This window comes from Pangasianodon hypophthalmus, chromosome 18 (assembly GCF_027358585.1).
Source record: "Pangasianodon hypophthalmus isolate fPanHyp1 chromosome 18, fPanHyp1.pri, whole genome shotgun sequence".
Taxonomy (NCBI): Eukaryota; Metazoa; Chordata; class Actinopteri; order Siluriformes; family Pangasiidae; genus Pangasianodon; species Pangasianodon hypophthalmus.
The window spans coordinates 16,722,139-16,739,552 of NC_069727.1; the positions used below are offsets into that span (position 1 = coordinate 16,722,139).

Genomic DNA, 17,414 nt, shown 5'->3' on the forward strand with positions numbered 1-17,414 from the left:
AATCACAAATGGCTTGGCGACACAGGAAACTACAGCTAAGATATCATGCACTGATTATAATGATAGGTTGTATCTTTAATTGTTTTAATTGTTAAAAAAATGTCTTTTTAACCAGGAAAACGACTTGACAGACCTGCAGTGGAACAGTAACATTACTGAATGTTGCATGATTGCTCAATATTTGATGATAAGGTTCATGTCAAGTGGCTTTATTGTCATTTCAGCCATATACAGCTAGTTAGTACACAGTGGAAAGAAACAAGCTTCCTCCAGGATCATGGTGCAACATAAAACAACACAGAGCTGCAAGAGACTACACATTTTTACATAAAGTGCACGTGCAAACGTGTGCAAACTGCACAAGTACAAGTACAGTAACTACTAAAGCAAGGTTTAGCTTCAGGTTTGACTCTGACAGGTGTAAATCAGGCACTGTAGGTGTTAGAAGATCAGAAGAATCATTTCAAATTAAAAAAAAAAAAAAAAAAGCATGAAAACACAAGTCGATTGTGATTTTATAGCAGGACATATAACAAGCCTGTTCTGTTTTTGTCTCTCTTAGGACACCTTTTTTTTTTTTTTTGCAGAAATATTAGCAGGATATTAGGTCATATTTATCAGTGTCATATTTCTGAGAATTATAATGATAAGATTGCAGGTGAGGAACAAAACGTGCATCTCTTCCACAAATGCAACTTTCTGATAATGACTTCCCTGCTTGTTTTTTTTTTTTTTTTTATTGTTGTTTTTTTTTGTTTACAAAAAAAAGCAGGTGGACATGACGTCACACGGGGTCGCAATACTCCAAAAAATAACAATATGTAACTCCGCGTGCGTGTGTATGCGTGTGTATGCGTGCATGTATGTGTGTGTGTGTGTGTGTGTGTGTGTATGCGTGTGTGTGTGTGTGTGTGTGTGTGTGCCTCCCCTGGGGGCCGCGTTCTAATAAGCTAGTCCCCCTAAATAGACCTGGAGGAATATACAAGTCTGGTGTGTAGGAAAAAAAAAAAAAAAAAAAAAAAAAAAACAAGGCGCAGCTTCGCATCGCATCGCATCGCATGGCATGGCATCGTGTGTGAGAGCATTATAACGGCAGTGAGTGTGGTGCTGTTTGGTTTGGGGGCTGTTAGCGTTAGTAATAACAGCAGCACACTGAGCGGAGAGAGAGGAGCGCGAGCGCGACGCAGCGACGCAGCGCGTGCATCTCCGAGCGGAGGAATACCCGCAGCTTTTATTTACTCTGCGCCTTGTTGTTGTTGTTGTTCAGGGTGTATTATTATTTTTATTTAAAAAAAAAAAAATCTGCTATACGATAGAACTCCTAGAGTGCGTTTGGTGATTTTTTTGTGACTTGTGCACAGCTCTTGTCTCCCCGCAGAGGAAGCACGCGCGTGTGGTTGGTAAGTTTTTCCCTCTCCTGGCTGTTTATCTCTCCGAGTTTCACTTCGTCTTCACTTTGTAACACTTCACACTAACAGTTTAAACGCGCCGCGCCTGGGGAAGTGCTCCAGAAACGCGGGCTGCATTTGTTGATTTGTTGTTGAAGGTGTTTATTTGTTGTTTTGAACACTGAGACACACGCGCGCACGCACGCGCGCACGCACGCGGCGGTTTGTGTTGCTCACGAGCTTCCAGTCCACAGCTCAGGACTCAGGATTCAGGACAGGGACGTCCTCATGTGCAGCTAAATCTCTGCTCAGCTGTCATGCATTTTTATCACTTCCACTTTATTGCCTTTTTTTTCTTTCTCTAAAATATTTCTAGAACTTTAGGTATAAACTACATTTAAAAAAAAATGCACGCGGACCAAGTTCCCATTGAAACAAATGCAAAAGTAAAACAAGAGAATTAGGAAAGTATTAAATTCACTGATAGTGTTGGTATGATGGCCGCTCGATGAGAATGTGGTTCAGTAAGTAGGCAATTCTACTCTTTTTCCTAAAAAAAAAAAAAGTATTTTGCACCTTCTTCATTGCAGCTATATAAACTGAATGCTTCTATAGTAATAGTTATATTCATAATATTCATAATACTGTTTAGGCACAACTTTTTAATGCATGCTTATTGTTTTCCAGAATTTTCTCCTCTTATTTTTTTATGAAATAATGCCATGGTTATGTAGATTATAATAACCTGCTTTTTCTTTAGTGATTATATCACATTATAACAATGATCTCTTTCTGTATTTTAAGCTTTTTTTATTATTATTTTGGTTTAGTTTAATTCTGCATGAATTCTTGTACTTTCTTTAAAAAGTCAAAAAAGAAAATTCAGTAAATTAAGAAAGTATTTCTATTTTCTGTTCCCTTTATGTTACAACTAAACTACATTTCATATTGATACCTATACAATTTAATTATTATTATTATTATTATTATTATTATTATTATTATTATTATCATTATTGTTAATGTCTTACCGTGTTTGCTCTTTCCCGTCCCATGGTCCTGGTGAAATGTCCACACTATGTGTAGTGATAGTAAGTTAAAGCCTGGTGTTAATGATGGAGGTAATACAAAGGACAGCACTCCTCTTACACACAGACTCATTTTATGGCGATATCTCAGTGCGTAAAGAACATCTGCACCTAAATCAATAGGGTGGATGATTTCTTTCTTGCGTTTTCTTTTTTTTTAATTGCTAACCAGGTGTGTAGTAGCAGAGCTCTGGTGGTGACCTGTGATTTGTTTTCAGGCTTTCGCCTCGGTGTCATTCGGGGCTGAGAGCTTTTGCGCTTACTCTGGCAGCTGTGCAGGTGAGGTGCAGGTGTGTCTCACGCCATTTCATCACTCAACACATGGCCGCTTCAAAGCACCCGTAATGGCAGTAGTAAAATTTAGCAGAGCGCACCTCACCGCCTCTAAGCCTGCTGTGTAATCTGAAGCCCAGCCCTTCGTTAGCCTCACGCAGCTTTCTCCAGGTGATTTTAATTAGCTCCGTCCCAGTGCCCTGCCTGTGTCGGAGTGACGGCTTGATGGGGGCTGACCTGTGACCGGCGTCCAAACTCGCAGTCAGCCCTGGCATTTTGCATACATCCCCAGATTACACCATCCATCACGGCCGGCTCGTGTGTTGAGCTGATAGGAAAATGCCTGTGCTCTGTGCATTAATGTGCATGCATTGTGTTAAGTTATAATCATTTGTCAAAATTAAGGCCTGACTTGACTGGCGCTAGGTTAATGCATGGATCCATATCTGCGCCGTTTGGAACTTGAATAACAAAACACATGACCGTGATTTATTTGTTCAGCTTGAAAAAGTCAGCACAGCAATTTTTTTTTTTAATTCAGTAAACTGTTTGACTGAACTGTTTCCAGTTTCATCCATCACCATGCATTGAGAGACACTGCTCTGTATTTGTCAGTGGAAGTCTAAAGTTTCCCTGCTTGCTCGACCTCGAGGTGTTGCATTGTTTTGGAAAACTTTGCACTGCCTGCTATCTCCTAAACAGGGTCAAAAAATTACGCTTGAAAGCCTCCTGTTTCTGTCTACATTAACTTCACAGAAATGTTTCCATGACAACCTCCATGCAAGTTAAGGCAACCAGAGGTGATCAAGTTTTTTTTCCCCTTTCCTTTCTCCCTTCCTCCGCCAGTAAAAATGGAATTTGTGTTGACAGTTCTGGCCTTTAATGGCACTTCTGTGCTGTGTGAAAGTATTTGTTTACCAGGATCATGTGCTGCTACCTGTCAGCCCAGGAGAGATTGACTTCTTTAGATAAAAGACCGTGCTGCATGTTAAGAGGCCCTCATGCGCCATAATTATCCACATCATCGTAATGGCGTTTTGTGTGCTTCACTAACTAAGAGGCTGAGAGCTGAGGTTTTTTGAGTCACGCTCTGGGTCACCGTCCTATTAAGCCCGATCAGAAAAGTACCCTGACTTCTGGCCAGGAAAAAAAAAGCTTCCTTGGGTGGGGTCAGCGGATATGGATTAAATGTGGATTGCAGTCTAGGCTCCCAACGTCCAATGTGTTGTTTGAATAAAGGCAGACTAAAGGAACAATTCCATCTCCGTGCTCCTTAGTAACTGCGGTTTGGACGGATGACCCAAATCTTTCCACAGTGTAACTGCTGTTTGGACGTAGTGATTAGATAGTCAAGAAACACCCTTTACAAATTAAATCTTGAAGCAGTGCCTTAACCTTAAATAAAATTTCGTTTTCTTTTCCTTTTCAGTAATGAGGGACGTGATACACTAAACTGTAGCCTTCTTTCTCTCTGGGGTGGTACACTTAATCATTTGTATCTTTACTATCTATTACTTTTAGGGCATTACTCTAAAAACCAGTGTCTTTAATTATCTTTAATTATAAACTTAAATAATTTTTAAAGGTGCACTGTAGTCACCTTCTCATGTGAGAGACACACATACACCACAATGATAAGGAAATGTAACGCTTAGGACCTTTTTTTCCTGACTGTGTACAGTGATCTTTATGCTTCATGACTTATTTGCATAAAATCAGCTGTAGGTTAGAAAGAAATCAACCGTGATTTGTACAGCTAATGTTTGTTTGTGTAGGCGTCTCAAAGGTGACAGAGTATTGGTGTAGAAGAGAAGGTCTTGGTTTCAGGAATCTGCCAGAACAAAAGATTCAGTGGTGGTGTGTCATTTCTGTCAAACGGCAAGGTCAACATTGTTCAGTCTATGCTCATCTGTGGCCTGAGTGTATAGTAAACAGCGAGCGGCTTTGGGAGAAAAGAGAGAGAGTGCCCGCAGAAGAAATGACCTTCTTTTTTTTTTTTTGTGCTGATCGACAGTCTGTGGTTTGGTGCCGCAGTTAGATGCATAATGTCATAAAAACCATGTTTGGTCATCGTGAAAATGTGCTAATGAACAAATTGTTCTACATTTAGGCTAATCAGTGAGTAAACACTATGGTGTTGCTTCCAATTTGAATACACGTTATAAAATTTATAATAAAAAAGTGAAGCCAAGTGACAACCTTTTTCTAAACGGACTCTCTGCGGACTAGGGAGGAGGGGGGGAATCTGTTTATTTGAAAATGTTAAAAGTGCAGGGTTTGTGATGGTAACATCTCGTGACAGGCGTATTAGACTGCAGAAAGAGCATCATGCTCGGGGCTGGGGGCATATGGTGCTGCCTTCTGCTGGCATTGCCCGAGAACAAGTTGCAACACTGCGGCAGGGTCACGACTGTCTCAGGTTTGTTCCTCCTGCATCTCTCTAAATAAAAACAGGACAGAAAACAAGCACGTCCATGCTGGCTTTGTCTTTCAGAAGGGCACGACAAATGTTTTCTCTCTGACTCCTTGACCTCATTTTTTTTTTTTTTGCTTGTACTTGTGTTTTCTTGCATTTATTAGTTATATTAATGATTAATGGAAAACAGTGTCTCAAAATATTCCTTTATTACAAGCTACAAATAGAAGTTTATATATATATATATATATATATATATATATATATATATATATATATATATATGACACATGGTGTAACATATTGAAATAAAGTGTATCGACATGACAAGTGTTTGATACTACAGAGAATTTTGTAATTGTTCCCTAGTCCACTGACATTAAGCTGCTGAAAAGTACGCTCCTCAAGATGCCTGCAGCAACTGCTTCAGAGTCTGTGTTAATTCTCCAAACCTCTAGAAATGACATCCTCTTCTTGACATACACTCCTGAGTATACACACAGGGCCATGCAGGAATGTGTGAGTGGATAACACAGAAGCCGTTGTTTTCTGCACAGGGATGTCTTCAGTCAGCTTGTGTGCCATATGCAGAGGCGCACGCGCTCAATGGAAGGTTAATTATACTCTGAGCATGTACCTGAGAGGCTTTTGTCTTTGATAGGTCCACTCACAGCATATGGCCCCAGCAATACAATGGTTTATTTTTACGATATTTGATGAGTGGGTTTTAATTTAGATTGTCACTCCTGGCAACCAGCAGGGCAGATGGTGAAGACTTGAATGCTCATCAGAGCCTAAATATCCTCTAGGCAGCTGTTGCTAATAAACATTTTTTTTGTTTTGGTTTTTGTTTTTTTTTTTGTTTAATTTTTTTTCCCCCCTCGACACGGTTTAGGTCAAGAGGAGTCAAACCTGTTACAACACCTGTTTCTGCATATGTAAATCTGTTGTTTTGTCATTTCATTAAACAAGAAAAAAGGCAACAGTCCCTCGTGGTTGCAAATGTGACTGGCACTGAGCCCACTTGGCATCGTGTAGAGAGAGAGGAAAAAGGAGAGACGGAAAGGGGAAGGGGAAGAGACACAGAAGGGATAACAGCGGATTGTGTTACAGTGACTTGACCAACTGGATGCAGCATAATTTTAATGCCATTTTTTCGTACAGTTCTGAAAAATCCTTTTCTGCAAAAAAATGAACAGGCCATAAGAGAAGGCACCACAGTTTCCCCACTCTTTTTATCAGAGGACTAGGGAATTAGGAAGCTGGAACAGGCCCAGAAGCTGGTACATGAGTGTATGCCACACACTGTGCACTTCATACCCTGTGCCCCTTGCATCCACTCTCACTATTGCCCTCTTATCATCTGGTGGGTTTCCGTGGCCCTGCTCCAAGGCACATGTGCCAGCACTGCATCTGCTCTGCCTCTGGGCCTAATTGCCCCAACTAAACTGATTCTCTTACCTCAAACCAGAGCTCACAGCATCAGAGATATCTTCAAACACTCATGTATCCCCCCCTCCACTCTGTTCCTCCGCCTGTGTGAGTTGTGGGATTTGAGTTGTAATCCTGTCTGTGTACGCAGGATGCAACAAATATGGCGTGAAATTAGAGGTTATTCCCCAAATATTACGGCTGAGCTTTGAAGATTACCGTCATCATTGTGGCACCACCATGAGAATCGAGCTTCTCCTGAACTCTTGTGCCCCGCGCAATGTACATGCAGGGAAATAATGCGTTTTCCCTGTGATTACTCATTGTGGAGCTGTGTCAAGCTGTCCATGTCTGTCCTGGGCGCTGGTTTGCGTTTTATTACTTACATGCAGCACTCCTGCCTTCAGGCCTGATTCAGTATACTCTCGAGCACACGCTGTCCTACACAAGGGTTTTTATTTCATGGATAATGTGCAATAGAGAGGTGTTCTAGACAGGAGGCCGTGCTGATGCTTGGCTTGGCCAGCCCTGTCTGCGGCTTCAGGGAGGGTCTCTGCAGGGTGTTAATCTCCCTGGGCCATGGAAGTCTCCTGCCTCTATTTGCCTCCTCTGATTTAGCATCTCTCCCTCTCTTTGCTGCTTTGGAGCACCACACACCCCTCTCTGATATGGAAGTTCATTAGAGATGGGCCTTTGATGGGCCGGCTTTTCATGTGACGGTGCTCTCAAATACCTTGATGTAGAAGCTTAAGAAGCTATTGTGCTGTAAGCCCTCCTTTTGATGCGTCTTATTTAGATCTGCATAGTAAATCAAGGAGAGTAAATAACGAGGCAGCAGATGGAAGCAAGGAGATAAGAACCAGGCGAACAATCGCATTTGTATTTTGTTATGATGTTGACAGCAGCTAAAATTCACTAATCTAGCGCCACTGATCTGCATTTCAAAGAAATCTCATTTAGCAGCGGGAAGGATAAAGTTCTTTTCATTGTGCTCTTTTTTATTGCATTCTTTGCTAATTTATCTGGTGCAGATTTAACGCAGGGCTGGGCGCAAGCGGCATGCGTGTTGCAAAAGGGGTCTTAAATACTCTGAAAGCGGTAACGTCTAGACTGCGAACCGGGGGTAATTACACGTCCAGTGATGAATAGAAGGAGTTTGAAGACCCATCTTTGTTCGGAAGCCTTGAATTGCTTGACTAACACAGATAAGGGGCATTTGGCCCCTGTCAAAAATATTGCAGTGACTTTCCCCCAACACAGGAATGGTATTTACTTTAAAGATAAAAATTATTGTGTACAGTAATCTGACTTCTTAGCATAATGTCTTCTTTTCATATTCAGAGCACGGTATGGGGCTGTGGAGGTATTCCTGTGCTTCATTTGAAATAGTTTATCTTGACTTAGTGCAGCGCTTCGAGTAAATATCAGACATTGGCATTATTAGCGCCTGTGAATGGCTGATGGAGTGTGTATATATACTTTAATAGTATTTAGAGACATTGTGTAAATCCTTGATGCTGAGGTCACACCTACTAATAGCATTGCTTTAGCATTTTATGTGATTTAAATTGTGAGCCTTCAGAGTTCAGAGGTGTTGTGGTATTAAAGTAAAGTCAGAGACTATTTAAAATGAATGAAACATTAACAAAAACAATGTTTTGCCAAGATAATTACGTGACAAGTGCAAGTTACATTGAATTATACTTCCAGTGTTTATTTGCAAAAAAATGCTTCAGATCAAAAATATATATCAGTAATGTTGTCCTCACAAACATAGCATTGTGTATTAGTGTCTCTCAAAAATATACAGCTAAACCACTAGTAAAGATGGAGCATGTCGATTCTTAGCTTTGTCCTCACGGCTCTTTTCTTAATACTTAGTAGAAGTGTTTCTCAGCAGAAGTCTCTGAACTCAGCCAGTCACTGTAATGGCACTTGGCAGTTTTTGTTTGCAGCAATGCTCTCCTGCCTCTGTGTACAGTCCTGGGAGCACATTCCACAGGATCCAGCAGTCGCTGGTTGCCTACAGGGTCAATGGAATTCTGAGAAAGAAAAAAAATCGCATGGATATCTGGGCCACTTGGTTAAGAAAACATCTTTGTTTATGTGTTCTGTGCCAGGAGTTCATGTGTGCAAATTTCTTAACAAGACAGCATATGTTATAACTCATAAATAACACCTTATTTGAACTGATCTGTTAGTGTCAGCAAAACTAAGAGCAAATTGTATACAGTTTGCCTCATGCATTACTTCACTTTAAAGATACTGTATGCTCTTTAAAGGGAAAAGACATATTCCGTTATCTATAAATCAGATTAATTTAATTTATTCAAATTCTGATACATCTGTGTAACCCAGGTAAAAAAAAAAAAAAGCACTCATATACTTATGCACTTATGCATTTGAATCCAAAATCTTCTTCTGGATTTATTATGTGCAATCTTTTTGAAGTTTTATGTTTAACATGTTTAATATACCTAGCATTCTTTCACTATCTTTATATTATAAGTTATATTTACCATTTCTGTTAACAGATCCTTTGTGTACCTGGAACCGCCCCTCCAAAGAAGGACATCGGTTGAACATTTTTTTCCCTCAGGGTAAGTTTGCAAAACTTTGTCTTGTACTTCTGTCAGGGACGCCAACGTTTTAGGTTATGCGTTTGAAAAAGAGGAAATGGTGCACACCAGACTGATGCACAACAAATGTCACTAAATCACATGGTATCACATCTGGTGTCTTGCTTTCATGCCTTTATTTTAATTCTTTCAACTGTGGCAATTAAATGTAGTCCTTCTCGACAAGCAAAAAATCGACAGTGATACAAAAAACCTGTTGGGTGTGTACTAAAAAGAGAAATGATCAACAATGTGGAAACTCTTCACTGGAGCAGGTAAACCGTTAACATGTTTGTGTGTGAATTTCCTCTCGTGTTTGTCTGTTTCAGGACAGGATCTGGTATGGCAGTTGCACATTGCACAAGCCGAGCACTCTGAAGCCAAGGCAGAAGTGGTGAGTAAACATACTCTTTATTGTGATCATTTGCATGATCCATCATCTATTCCATCTATTTCAAACCAGAGAGTATCTCTGAGGGTGTGCAGAACAATAAAACAACTTCTGCGTGCGTTCCATCTGTCTTGTCTCAATTCTAAAAAAAACTCTCAAAACACCACTTGCTCTGCAAGTGTTTAATGTTAATGACATAATGAGCTCATTCAATTGTACATTGTGTCTGAGAGCAGCCATAGCACGTCCTCTCTCACAAACCACAGTAACAGCAGCAATTTGTCACCAGGTCAGTGCAGAAGGAGTGTGAGGAATTTCCTCACTTGCTGATTAATGGACAGCAGTGGCGAGTTCGTCATTAGCCATATAGCTTCCTACAGCAATATACACATTGCCAGACAATGATAATGATGGGAAAAAGAGAGACCCATGCTGAAAAAGATGTGATTCTATGTGGGAGGTCAGTCATTGGGCACGACGAAGGAAGACATTGGGTACTTTTAGTTATAGAAATATACATAGACATTTTGGAATAAACTTTCACTTCTTGTGATAGTTTAATTTTCTTCATATACAAAAAATGGAACACACATACTATTCCCCAAAGTTATCACATCTGTATTATGCTTTACAGACTTCTTGGTGTTGTTAACATTCTTAACATGAGTTACAGGTATGAAATGTGTGGTTTTAAAAGCAATAGTGAAAAACAGCAGGTTGCTATGGTGTATTTATTCCTTAAACATACCGTGTGGTGGAACCACTGGAAGTCAAGGTGTACCTCTTCGTCCATGATCTGTATTGGATATTGGAGCCAAGATTTTATTTCCTCCTTAAAAGTTCTAACAGATTATAGCAGTCTTGTGGTAATTCTGTGGTTTTTGTAACGGAAGAAGAACCTATTGGTGTGGCTATCAAGCTCCACAGCTCTGCATTTTCCAAGCTGCATATATGATTAAAGTTTGCTGTGAGGTTGGATGGCTTGGCTGGAAATCGTATCCCATGAGTCATCACCTCACACGTCTTAGAGAAACCCAGCTTTCTCGTTCACAACTTCAAGAGATTTGAATATTGGTTTATAATTTGTTGAGTATCCAGTTAAATCTTTAAAGATAACCTCTTTTGGAACATCAGGGCAGGAACAAAAGTATAATTGCCCCCCGACTTTACACTGGGTAAGCACACACTTTGTGAAATCTGCCTCAATTAAACGTATCTCGCTCAAGTTTGAAGACGGCTGTTCCATTGGATAGCCTTGCTCACGCTTGCCTTTGAAAACTGATTTCATGTTCTGGTAGAGTGCCTGTCATCTCCTTCCCAAATGACTCTTTGAGAGCTCTTTCCTTTCCCCAGCGTGGAGGAGTGTAACCTCCACGGAGCTTTGCTCTGGCCACTTGGAGCAGAGAAGATGAGGGATATCAAAGGAGCCGGGCTCCGTCCCTATTGGCAGGTGTCATTGTGTGGCTGATTTGGGATTGGAGGGTAGGTGGATGTGATGGGAATGAAGCTAATCTTTATCCCCTATTAACCCCAGAACTCGAAGTGCTCTAGGGATCAGGTCAGTGGTCAATCCCCCTTTCACAGCCACCCAGAATATTTTAAACTTAAGCCTTCAAAAAAAGTCCTTGTCATCAAAGGTTCGCGTCTTTCCTCATTGCTTCATGGATCTGGTTTTTCTCTTTTCTTAAAACTTTCTTTGCTTCATTGATTTTTTTTTGGAGCTTGACCAAGTTTCTATATTCTTGTTAAATTAGATTTAGTTAAGGGCTGATAAAGTCATGCTATGAGTAAATGTAACATAAGCAGCTGCTTGTCTTGCCCAAAGAGTTTTCTTCAAATAAATTCAAGCCTTTTAAGAAAAAAAAAAAAAAAGTGTGCACCTCAGACAGATTTCACACTTCAAGTTGAATTTGCTACTATAAAAGGCAATTAATAGCACACATTCTAGTAATCTGAAGAACTAACTTTTTGGCTTATTTTCTTCACAGCTACTAGTATGTAGCAAAGAGATCAAACAGAAACAGAGGGATGTAGTAAAGGGAGAGAATATGTTGCGAATGAACAGTTGCCATGCGAATAGAGTTACAAAGGAGAGTCTGCGCTGTGCTGCCATCACTCCTGATACAGGAGACAGACAGACTCAATGAGGTTATTGATCCATTGAGGAGCTATGCTAATCACCAGGCTGAATGAGCCAAGATTCAGTGTCCTTCACTACGACTTCTAATCCAACTCCCTATTTTCACTCCTCTCTCTACACCCACTTCTCCATCATTCTCCTACCCTCACAACACACAGAAAAACTCTTGTCAATGATTCATCCACATCCGTACTGCATGTTTGGTTTTCAGTCAGATGATCACATTTTGGGGGTTATTCCTATGCTCTGGCTTAACAAATTACAAACCATGGATTTTTCCCAAGTGCTGGGGATGACTGTGAAACGGGATGCCATTCAGGCATGACATCAGAGCGGTGTGACCCAGCTTTCACCCAGTTACTGCAGGTGGGTGGAATTAGGAAGGTGCATTGCTTAGAGGTATTCATGCCCAAAGCATCTCGCTGAAGTCTCCTGCGTTCGGTAAAGTCAAGAAATTCCTCACTTTGAATTAGAATTAATTAGGCTTATCTGCACAATTGGTAAAATTGGCCAATGGCAGGCAACTTCATTAGTTTCCCAGACACTTTGGCACGTAACCTTATGGAAGGCATGTATTATAGACTATACATGTATCACTAATAGTAAGTCATCTTGCGTATATACATTGTACATATATGTACATTGTAATTTTTGTAAAGTTTATATATTCTTACGTTTAGCTTGGCCAGTTTATACTAGTGAAAAGACTGTATTGTGACAAAACAGCAGTCAAGAATCCAGAACAATGCAAATGGGAAAAAGAGGAAGGAAAAAATACAGATTCCTTAATGGAAAGTGGCAAACAGGTATAATGTGGCCCAAAAAGACCCAGCTTTCCGTGCAAGTGATACAGTAAATACCCGTGATTTGTGTTATTTTATGGATTTACCCGCTTGTGTTTATTTAACATCCAGTTTAACAGGATTAGAAATTGCACACACTCATAAATGTGCAGTGTCCTTATAGAAGAAGTACAGAATAAATGATCTGATTTAGCTGTAATTTATACATTGCATTGGGACTGGCAATGTTTTGGTTAGTAATAATACTGATTAGTTTCTAAATTTGGAAAGCAACTAGCTGCAGTGACTGATGAGCTTCAAAGTTAATTTCAAGCCTTTTATTCATTAATCAACTTAGCAATTAGCAGATTATATATTCTGAACAAGAACACAGTTACCTAACTTATTTTCTAAACCTCAATTATTTTTGCAAGCATTATATAATAAATATAATAACATAAACATTGCATAAAATAAAATATGTGATTTGCTGCAGTTGGTTTTGTGGAAACTTATTTTCATGTGCTTTGAAGGATTTTGGCCTCCCGTGGACTTGTGAGAGATTATATGAATAATTGGTCACAAAGATTCATATAAATGTAAATTAGATTAAATTAATCCAATCTCTCATTTGTTCTGTCCTCACATTTCAGGATCACAACATGTTCCATTTTTTTCACATAAGTAATTTAGTTTGTTTTGTGTAAATATTTATTAAATATTAATAGCAAATATTTGTTTGAGTATTCATTTTATTGTATGAAAGTAGACTTTATTTCACATTGCTTTGATAGCACTGTTTTGAAATGTTGTTTCTGTTTGAATGCTTCTAGTCACATCCATTCAGAAGCTCGAAAGCAAAAAGCCAACTGCTTTGTTCTCTGTGATCATTTGATCGCGGCTTGAAACACGATACAGCGTAAACACTAGTACTAGAGCTTGGAATTTGGCTTCTCAACCACAAACCACAAGCTTACACAGTGTAACCGCATCATGCCTACCTGGCTTGATGTAGTGGTGTGAAAGTGTGTATCTGTGAGACCTTCTCTGCCTGATTCAGCTCAGTCCATATAGAAAGATGACATGTGGACATACGTGCACTTTTGTCAACTCAACAAGCAGATGGAATAGGGTTTCTGATTACTCTGTGTATGTGAGTGTGTGTGTGTATGTGTGTGTATGAGAAAGAGAGTTCAGTCCCCCCTCCCTACATGAAAGTGGTGCCTCCGGGCCAATTGTGTGGTCACACTCGCTGACTCTGAGGCTCGTGGAGTGATGTTGACTGGAGCAGCCAGAGGGGAGTCATGTGAGAGGAATCCAGTCTGCATAAACATGCCATTTCAGCAGCACAGAAAGACAGGGTGTCCTCTGGCCCAGCTCACCTGTGAAAACCCGTCCCGTAAAACACTCTTCATCTCGCTTTTAGGCTCTATCTCTCTGTCTTCTTCAGAGAAACTTCAATTTTTAGAGCTCACACTTCATGTCATGTAAAGCTCCAGAGTTGTTGGGCCTCTGTGCCGTCACTCAGTGTCAGGCCACTCACCTGTGTTTTGTTGTACATGAGCTGTTCCACACTGTCGAGGGAGAGAACTTTACCTCTCTCCCTCCCTCACTCTCTCTCTCTCTCTCTCTCTCTGTCCTGTCTCATTCTCTAGCCTTTCTCACTTGACTCCTTTTCCAAAGCCATCTCCATTGCTTAATCCACTCTCTCCCTTTCATTCACAGCTCCCCCACTCCTTCTATCCTCCTGTCTGAGGCACAGTTCTCTCCCACATATACACACACACACACACACACACACAGGCTTTAATGCAGACTGACGCTGCTGCCACAGGACTGATTGAAACCCATGTCTCAAAGTTGCTAATGTTCACTGAACCATTTTATTGAAGATAAAGTAAATAAAATAGGTTGCCTTATGTGAGTTCAATGAAAGAGACTGGAATGATCTGAAACATACACACACACACACACACACACACACACACATACACACACATCTGAGATTGGCTCATAGAGAACTAAAGAATGAAGCAAACTGGAGTGAGGTGTTTTCTAGAGGTGTTAAAGTTAGGGAGGGACGCTGCTATTTTTTATGGTTCAGGAATTTCAAAAGTCCCATGTTTTTTGAGAAGTCTGGAGAAAGCAAACGGTTTGATTTAAAACCATTTTCAAGGAATGCCAATCATAAATTTAGCTGAAGTATATTGTGCTGCCTCCGAGCACAGTCATACCTTTCTGCTGATGTAATTCTGGCCATTTAAATGACATGACATGTCAAATGTGCTAGAAGGACCTTTTTTTTTTTTTACTTTTTACTTGCGAGTGAAAAGTTCGCATACTCAAATTGACTTTGTGACCTTATGCTTTTTTGTGATTTAGTAATTGATGGTTATTTACAAAGTAGATATGAGGATTGATAATACTCGTTATAATTGCTTTGATAGACAGGAACATAGACACAGATCATAAAGCATACATTTTACATTCTCGTTCCTATTACACCTGACTAAAAAGTGTAGAGCCATCACCTTGACTGCATGTTCGCTGAATCAATGCAGAGATTATAGATTTTGGAAATTGAACCTGTCTATTTTAAATAAATGCCCTGTTCATTTCGAAGCCTTTCAATCCACTTCTCTTCCAAAGATTTACATTCAATTTTGAGCGTTAAACCTTTTTTCCTCTTGTAGAGTTTTCTCTGCTGGAGGGAAAGACCATATTCAAATTTGGACGTGATTTCCTTTGGACTGAATACTGGTATAGGTGACACAGTAATACATTACTATTGTCCTCAATAATAAATATTCTACCAGCTCCTCCTCAGTCTGCTGGCCCTGAATGTTCCTGCTTTGTGGAGAGCGCTAGGTCATTCTGAATTCACTCTCTCCTCCTTTTGTCAAACATTTCAGTGCTTTGATAGTTTTCTCATTTATTTAGTGAATAGTTGAGGAGGTGGGGGAAGAAAGAGAGTTTTTACATTATGTAAATGATGGAACGGTGCCTATAATCTCTCACATATTCATCATGGCAGACACTGGACTGAGTGATTCTGGCCTCCATTTTGCCATTGTTTGGCTTTCTATCCTCTTTCTGCCCCGCTCAATGCCTTTACCAGGCTTTAATCCAGCCCACTTCCCCGTGACAATGTTTACTAGCTATCATTCTGTAAGCACTTGACTGGCTCACTGTTCCCTTTGACTGCGACGAGTGTAAGGATAACGGTTTTGAGAGAAATACAGGAATAAAGTCATGACTGTATCTGTGTGTGTTTAAGTGTGCATGCGTTTGTACGTGCCTATGTAATAAGTAGAAAGTGACAGGTTTTTCACTTGATGTGTGTTCAGGAGATAACACACTGCAGAAATATTGTGACAACTTGATCAATCGGTAATATTACCTTCATTAACTTCACAACAATTATTAAAAAGTAGAATGAATGCATGAAATGTACGAAGATTTATTGATGAACGTTTCATGCTTAAAACCTATTTTGCAGAATACTTGAATATGTAGGATATTTGCTGTGACTAGAACACACACACTCACACACATTATGCAGACACACTGTGTGCACATGGCATTAACCTCTCACAGCTGGGAAGTTGCCTGTCTGCAGAACAACAAACTGAAGCTACTAACACTGGGTAATTATTAGCTTTAAGTAGAGATTAAAATGAAAATGTTGACAGCAAATTGGCTTTTAGTGTGTGTTTCATGCACCTGGTTGTGGATCAGAGACTGTAATACACAGAGCCACTGCTAATGACTCATACCACACACACACACACACACACACACACACACACACACTCGCATGCACACTGCAAACCAGGAACATAACACTGTTTCACAGTGGCTGAACCCTTTCTTTATGAAACCATGCATATATACAGACTAATGAGCTTTCTAAATATATAATTTACCCACTTTTTCCATGAAGATGGCTTTTATTTCTCCTCAAATTGTTTTCCTTTCATTGCCTTGACAGCCAGAGGATTAGTGCTGTAGCCACTAACAATGATCAACATGTTTTTTACCGTTGTCACGTAGTGCATCTCTTCCACTCTCCCACTACCGTGTCTCTCCATGTTAAAATGATAAACAGTCACTTTGACCTCAGGTGGCCTGTTTTTGACATGCAGTCAGTTAAATGGTTTGTAAGATGTTTAATTACCAAATGGTATAATCATTCTTCATCTCCTGATTAGATGTATAATATTAAGTGAATCGCCTCCCTTGAGTAGGGTGTTTCACAGATCAATAGATTTAGAGCCGGGAGGGGCTTTGCCCTGAAATGAACAGGAAATCACCCTGTATACCTCAGCGGCACAATTCTTCATTTCTGGATAATTAGCTAGTATGTATTTAGCGAAATTTTAATTCCTTGTGCAGGCACAATACAGGGTGTGACTGCTGACGGTCATTCCTGGGTTTTTTATCTCGTGTTTTCACACGTCTGTGCCTTTGCTTTACCCTGTATTCTTGAGCCTTGTATCTACATCACTTAATAATTGGTGTCACTGTAGTTACTGAATAATATGCTGGAAGATGAATAACTGAATAACAAGCTGCGGGTCAAGAGTTTAAAGAAGGAAACTTATTCTAGATAATTTCAGCTTAAAATGTTGTGTGCAAAAATGAATGCAAAAAAGCACAAAAGAGAGAGAAACTCTTAATGAATAATATGCTTTAAGATGTATAACCAGACGTTAAGGGGTTAACCATCTTCTTCATAAGCATTTTACACAGAGTTCTTTGATATGGGATCCAAGTCCCCTACCACACCACACACACACACACACACACACACACACACACACACATATGGACAGACACACTTCATTAGGAGCCTGCCTAATTCCCAGTGGTACAGTTTACCCACAA

General features: G+C 40.0%; 1 protein-coding gene across 5 annotated transcripts in view; it reads left to right on the plus strand.

The window, feature by feature from the left end:
* The first annotated feature begins 1,010 nt into the window (after positions 1-1,010).
* foxp2 (forkhead box P2) overlaps positions 1,011-17,414 on the plus strand; it is a 92,110-nt gene continuing 75,706 nt past the window's right edge. For 2 of the 5 annotated variants that reach the window (XM_026923606.3, XM_026923602.3), the window contains exons 1-3: positions 1,409-1,912; positions 9,131-9,196; positions 9,544-9,608. In XM_026923606.3, the coding sequence (XP_026779407.1) occupies positions 1,897-1,912; positions 9,131-9,196; positions 9,544-9,608 (147 nt within the window). In that variant the 5' untranslated portion in view covers positions 1,409-1,896. The other 3 variants (XM_026923601.3, XM_026923607.3, XM_026923608.3) reach the window with 3 other exon arrangements.